This window comes from Pteropus vampyrus, unplaced genomic scaffold (genome assembly GCF_000151845.1).
Source record: "Pteropus vampyrus isolate Shadow unplaced genomic scaffold, Pvam_2.0 Scaffold116, whole genome shotgun sequence".
Classification (NCBI taxonomy): domain Eukaryota; kingdom Metazoa; phylum Chordata; class Mammalia; order Chiroptera; family Pteropodidae; genus Pteropus; species Pteropus vampyrus.
Genome location: NW_011888897.1, coordinates 269,562 through 276,861, shown reverse-complemented (window position 1 = coordinate 276,861; position 7,300 = coordinate 269,562). Strand labels below are relative to the sequence as shown.

The 7,300-nt window shown below is 33.6% G+C and overlaps 1 protein-coding gene across 1 annotated transcript in view; it reads right to left on the bottom strand.

Annotated features, from left to right (window-relative positions):
- Positions 1 to 4,028, bottom strand: part of CLEC2A (C-type lectin domain family 2 member A) — a 6,835-nt gene extending 2,807 nt beyond the window's left edge. The window contains 1 exon segment of the mRNA XM_011365930.1: positions 3,974 to 4,028. Within this exon segment, the coding sequence (XP_011364232.1) occupies positions 3,974 to 4,028 (55 nt within the window).
- Between the last annotated feature and the right edge of the window lie 3,272 nt (positions 4,029 to 7,300).

Below are 7,300 nucleotides of genomic sequence, written 5' to 3'. Positions count from 1 at the left end.
AGACAGGGCTTGCTTAAGGTAAAGATAAACCTTTTACTAACCAAATTATATGCCTGGGATGTGATTACCCACCGTGACTTGCCCAGTGAAGTGATTGTTCAGACTATCCTGTGTGGTTACTTTTGGTCATGGGGTTTGTCAAGCCTATGTAGCTCCCTTTTCATTCACGAAAGTTTATGAGTTAAGCAACTTACCTAAAATAGAAATGAGCATTATAATAATCAGGAAAAGAAAGCACAGCATTTTCCACTTGTAAACTGCAAATAAACATTTACAATAAAATTTCCATAGAAACCCTGACTGTATGTTTGTTATTTATTCTTCCCCTATAATAATCAGTCAAGAAACTCTCATTAAAAATATCTATATCTTAAAGTATACCTGAAACTGAAAAAAAAAAGTACTGCATATAGACCAATTTGATCAGGTAAGCAGCACACCTAACCTAGCACTTCTCAACTATGACTGCCATGAGAGTTACTATGCCCCTGAGCTATGAAATCAGAATGTGGGTGGGACCCAGGGCTTTTCTGAAATATCCCACAAGTCATTCTAATATGCAGGCAGGGGTAAGAAACTGTAGTATACACTGGTGCCTAACTAGAATCTATTTGTGTTTGGGTGCATCATGGGTTTCAACAGTAGCTATTTATAGCTTAGCTTCGCATGTTCAAGATGGAGGTGATGAGAAAAGTAGAAAGTTAAATCAAAGCATTAAGGTGGTTGTTAAAAAAATAATAAAATAAATACAATAAAATAAGATAAAAGGTGATGGAGGATACAATGGTCTAACAAAGAGCAAAGAAGATAAGTGCCAATAATTGCTAAAACTGTTCAGATGGGGCATGGGGGGTGGGGAGATAACTGAGACTTGGTGGAAGGAGGGAAGAAAGGCAAGGTTATTTCAAAAGGTGAAAATAGTATGAATGGGGGATTGTAATCAAGAAAGTAAAAGGGTCATCAAATTGCTATGATTGGGCAAATAGCTATAACAGATACATAAATCAACAAAATTAAAGATAGAGAAGGAAGGAAACTTATAAGGTCATATGACAGACGAACTTAAATGTAAGATCAATTGTTTTCTTTATTCTGTAAGCAGCAGGGGGAAGTTTAATGTGTCTGAGCAAAATAATGTCAAGATAAAAGCAGTAATTTGTGGTGAGCAGAATGAATTAGAGAGGAGAGGGGTTTGGTACTCACGGAAATGTTAGGACATTAGGAACAAACAGTAATAATTCTATTAATGATTAAGGTAATCTTGCTCAACACATTATTAGCATACGTAGAAATACTCTGGAAAGAATATATGTATACATACACACATGTGTGCATGTAAAGATCAGAAAAACGGTTTTGAAGAAAGTAAAATCAAAAAGATGTCATACACTTTTGGTCTCTTTAGAGCTGTAGGGCAAACCTAGTACATGAAAACTAAGAAAAGTTATTAGATTTTGTAGGGGAGGCAAAACTTTACTTCAACTGGAGCTCTTTAACAAAAAGATTGAAGAGAGGAGCACACTTTATAACGGTAAACAGTGTGGGAGAAATCGAAACAAAGGAATTCAAAGAGATGGCTTAAAACACAGGCACTTTTAGCAAAGAAGTAAATCCGTGCAGAAGTGGCCGGTCAAAGAAAAGCAGTTTTAGGCTTCCAAAGGTAGCAAACTGTGGAAAGGTAAGTATTAAGGAGGAAACTAATGGAGTAAGATGTGTTGTCTCTGGGCTGATAAGAGTCTGTTTCCAATAAAGGAAGAATTTATATCCTATTTTTAGGCAGAAATGGGAGAAGTGTAGAGTGAGTTTTTCCTGTAGCTACTGCTTCTTAATAGCCTTTGGCTCAAAATAATTTTTATGTCAAAAAAGCATATTTTGAGATGATATATTCTGGTTTCCTTCAGTTTCATGATCACAATAAAAGGGTAAAAAGATTCTAACGAAAGAAATCTGCAGCGTTTTCAGACAGTTTGATTATATAAAAAGAAATACTAACAGAATCAAATTTTATTTTCTTTGCTTTTCTTGTGTCACCTGTTACAACTGCTAGTGCTATACAAAGTTAAACAGTACCAACAAGCAAGCATCTTTTTCTCGTTCTTAATCTTAAAAGGAATCTGTATAAAATTTTACTATTAAGGAACATAAATATGCTGTATAAATTTAACATATAACATTAGCAATTTAAGGAGGTATTCTCCTACTTTTCACTTCCTAAGAGGGTTTATCTCAGATAGACATTGAATGTTAGCAAACGTTTTATATACATTTATTGAATAATTATATGGTTTTACTTTTTAAGTCTGTTAAGGAGGTAGCCCTATGCTGATTGATTTTTTGATATCAAAGCAATCCAGAAATAGACCCACTTGAATATGAGTAAAAGTATTGAAGAAAGTAAAATCAAAATTAAGTACATTATTGTATTTAGTCAACTAATATTTTATTTGAAATTTGTACTTCTAATTTTATAAAATATTTGTCTATTTTTTTTGTCTTGTCCTTAGCTTGGTTTGAAATCAAACTAATGCTAGCTAATAAAAAATTGAGCAGATGTCTCTTTTTTTTCTAATTTCTGGAGCAAGATGTATAATACAAGAATTAGCTGGTCCTTGAAAGTTTGGTAGATTCACTCTATTTTAATTACCATTTCAGTATTTGTAATATTTATTCCAATTATTTATTTTTTATTATATTTTTATGTTTTTTTTTCTATTTTATATTTCTCCTTTTGGTCTTTTTAAAATTATACTTAGTTTCAGGTATGCAACATAGCGATTAGACATTTATGTACCTCACAAAGTGATCGCCCCGACTTCTACACATTTCTGATGGTTGCCAGAAGGGAGGGGTCGGGGAATTGGATATAAAAAGGGTAGGAGATTAAGAAGTACAAACTTCTAGTTGTAAAATAAATCACAGGAATGTAATGTATAGCACAAGGAATAGTCAATAATATTGTAATAACTATGTATGATGACAGACGGTTACTAGAGTTATTGTGGTGATCACTTTGTAAGGTATATAAATGTTGAATCACTATACTGTACATTGGAAACTAATATCATATTGTATATTTTATATCAATTATAATTAAAAAATCTTTTAAATAATTGTTTTTAAAAAAGGAAATTTTGGAGACAGACTAACATATAGGCAGAATGCCACATCAAAATGAGAATGACTATCTACAAGCCATGGAGAGAGACCTGGACCAGATCCTTTCCTTACAGCCCTCACAAAGAACAAACTTTATCAACACACTAATTTTAAATTTCCATCCCCCAGGACTGTGACACAATAAATATTAGATATTTAAGCCACCCAGTTTGTTGTATCTTGCCATAGCAGTCCTAGTAAATTAAAACACCAAAGCATTTATAAACTAAGATAAAAGAAAATAGAGTTTTGAAAAATATAAAATGCCAAATATATGAGAAAAAAGAAAAATTAAAATGTTATAAATACTGAAATGGTAACTAAAATAGAGTAAATCTACTAAATTTTCGAGGAACAGCTAATTCTTATATTATACATCTTGTTCAGAAAATAGCAAAAAAGAGGCATTTGCAAAAGAAGGCATAAGCTCAGTCATTTAGAAACACCTTCATTCACGTTAGCTGGATGTCAGTTATTTCTGTCCATCCTCAGGCTATAGAGGTTGAAACGTGGAAAACAATCTTGGTTACAGGGTGGAGTAAAACTGTGGTAAATAACTTCTTTCCTTTCTGTAAAAGTACATTAAAAAATGTTTGGGAAGTAATACACATACCGTAAAATTCACCCTACATATCTTCAAACACATAAGCTTATGCCCTCTCTTGCAGGTATAATACTCCACATATTCTTCCAAATCTTGCTTTCCCCCACCTCAGTTTTGTAGTTTTCCTCCATAAGTAAGTTGGTCAGCGTTCTTAGGCTGTCGCATGTTTTTCACTTCTTTTCCCTTTATTCTCACTCACCTAGTGAAACTTACATGTCTGGCGTATCCAGCTGTTATGGCTGCCATCACGTAGCTCTGGAGGTGTCATGGCAAATGTAATTAATACAGATTGGTAGGAGAGAACAAGAAGGTAAATTGTACATATCACTCATAAAATGCACTGAGTGAGCTTCTATGTCTAACTGTTAATGGACAAACAAAAGAGACTCATTAAATTATATTAGAGACAGTATGAGAAAACTCATACTTGTTTCCATTAGAGGTAGAAGTAGACAGACTTGTTAGTTTAGGTAGGCGAATGGAATGTTGTTGAGTCACCCATTAAAAGAATATTATGGAATCAACAAAATTTTTTTTTCTTTGGCAAAAAAAAAAAAAAACTTGGCATATTGAGTGGCACACATGGAAAGCAGTATTCCTATCATTAGCGCACTCCATACCATTTCTTGGAATTATCTCATTTTTATAGTAAACCTATAAACAAGTCATAAATAATAATTATACACACATACTCAGTCTGTATAAGTTCAAATACATTTATTACTTGACCTTGAGAAAGTTGCCTAAATTCTCCGCTGCTCAGTTTTCTCTTCTGCAAAATTGAGAGCAAAATTAAAATTGTACTTCCCTTGTAGGAATGTTACAACGATCAAATGAGATGCTACATGGAGAACTTTACAATGATGATGCCTGGCATTTAGGTAAAATGTATCTCTATCAATCTATCTATCATTTATCATCTATCTATCTGTCTATCTATCTATCTGTCTATCATCTATCTACCTATCTAACCTATTATCTATCTATACACACACACATAATCAGGTACATTTTTATCACTTTAAAAATCTGTTTATGAATTGCAGCATATATGTGAGCTAAAATAGAAATGTATATTCCTTGCAGATCATTTTGTGTATGAAGTTGTATTATGTATTAATAATTTTACATCTTTAAGTCATTAATTATTTAGATCACTGATCTACTTTCTTGGTTAGAGTCAGCATTTCTCTCTGAATTTGAATATATATAAATATGCTCAATTATGACAACTAAAAATCTGTACATACCTTTTCTCTGTTGTGCAGAGCCAGCCCTCTATTCATTTCTGTGAAATCAAGGAGCTTATAACAGGGAATAATGAATGTCCTTTAAGTTTTGCTCAATCACGTTAAAGGACTGATACCTTCAATATGGTTGGCTCATGCCTTGTGGTCATTTGGAAAGAGCTACTTTTGGAATCAGATGAACTGATTGTAAGATTGTAATCTCGGGTCTATATTTTGTCAGTTTTTTGGATTTCTGGAAAGTTACATGAATTCTCTTTATTGGATATTCATCATTGCTTTTGTAGAAACACAACTTTCCCATTCTGTTTGGAAGGCTATTAAATGAACTGACATAAAAGGTATAATGGGCATAGAAATGGCATTGTATGTCTTCAATAAACTTTGGAAACTTTTCTCCCCTTATGTGCTTCCTTATAATTTGTACATTCATTTATTTAAAACACCTCATGTTTTGCATTGCAATTACTCTGTGTGTGTGTGTGCGTTTGTGTGTGTGTGTGTGTGTTGTGTGTGTATTTTGTTTTTCCCCAAGCCTGACAGAGGCAATCAAATACCTATATTGTATTCATAGGGCCTGGCTTGTCATAGTGGTGTGAATTACTTGGTTACACTTCAAAAATATGGCTTTTTCATCCACTTCAATTTCTGAGGTAACATCAAACCAGCAACATCCCACTTTGCCCCCTGAGAGGGATGGTCATGGAATGTCCAGAAACAAAGATATTCAGGCTGTTTTCTACATTGTAGATTCTCAGTAAGCATCGATTTAACACGTTTATCCAAACTTCTTCATAAATACATTATTTTTTCTTCAATAATCCACACATGTATTTTTGCTTTTACCCTTTCTGTTGAATTTAAATATGTTTAAACCTATCTGTGGCTCTTTTGGCAGATTTTGTGGATATTTTTCTCTGCTTTTTATTGGTTAATAAATAATCTGATGCAGTGGTATCCGGGATGGAGTCTTAATGGAATAGAAGTGTACTAACCTTTTACAATACAAAATGCACTAACAGGAAGGCTACTATTAATTTGTAGGACACCAAAAAGACTGGTAATTTATTTTGCTTTTTAAAAATTCTTTGTTTCACAATATTTGTCAATGAAATAAATCGTGGTTAAAGTGAAATAAACAAAAATAAAAGGAAGACTGCAGTCACGTTATTAGTTTTCTCTTGTGGTTTCTTGCCGCGGTCCAGCAGCGACAGGATCCAGGGGGCCCTGAAGGTGAGCAAGGCGTCGGTGCGGGAGACAGTCGACTACAGAACTCAGAGGCGGTGTGACACTGTTCCGTTTTATTGTGATTTGAGTACAACTTTTATACTTTCTATTTTGGCATTTGATTATACTTTGTGGTTAAGGTAGCAGGGAGTTAAATTTCTGTGGTTAGGCGAAGGAGAAAATCTTATAAAGTATATTATTATCAATATTCATGATTAACTAGTACGTTCGTCTCTCAATTATTTGAACAGAACTACCTGATGGAACAATCTAAACTTTTAATTCTTTTATCTATTACGTAAGATACAGTTTGACTTAAGTAAAGGTGATAGATAGAGGTATTCATAACAGCAAATATTGGCTTGTGGGCAGACGTTGTTCTTTCTGCCTGAAGAAATCTTTTAAATGCTATTTGATTTATGCTATATCTAAAGTTCAAGCTGAACCTTTCTCATAGCTGTTCGAAAGTTTCCTTGGTGCAGTATTGAGGAAAGTATTTATAAAAATCAGTTTTACAAAGCTGCTTTTGTAAGATAAGTTTTTGTTCCTTTGTTTTTTAAGCACTAAGGAGGTCCTGACCTAGCCAGCCTTTCTATACAACTTAAACTACTATAAGGCACATGAATTCTATCTTTATTCACTATCTTCATTATAAGTTCCTGTATAAGGCAAAGGAGGATCAGGTAATCTTTTCATACTATTAGCCCCGCTAGGTGGATACCAGAGTTTTCATTTATCCAGTAGGCCACAAAAGGAGGCCCTTCCATAGTAGGCACAGGCTTATGAGTAAATTTCTTATCCTTTACTAATTTTTCTACTAACTGCATGGGAACAGGAGCATAAGCTGGTTCTAGTAATTCAGCTTGTTGTAATTTGTTCATAACATCTTTGAGAGGCACGTCAAAAAGAATTTCTCTTAATAACTGTTCAAATAAAGGGTTTACGCATTCTGGACATGTCAGGGTGACTAGAGCTGATTCCATACGCGGGGAATTTACTATGTTTTCCTCAGAGCCAATTTTGAGGAAATCCACTTGTACAACGTTTACACTTACTAGAATTTGTG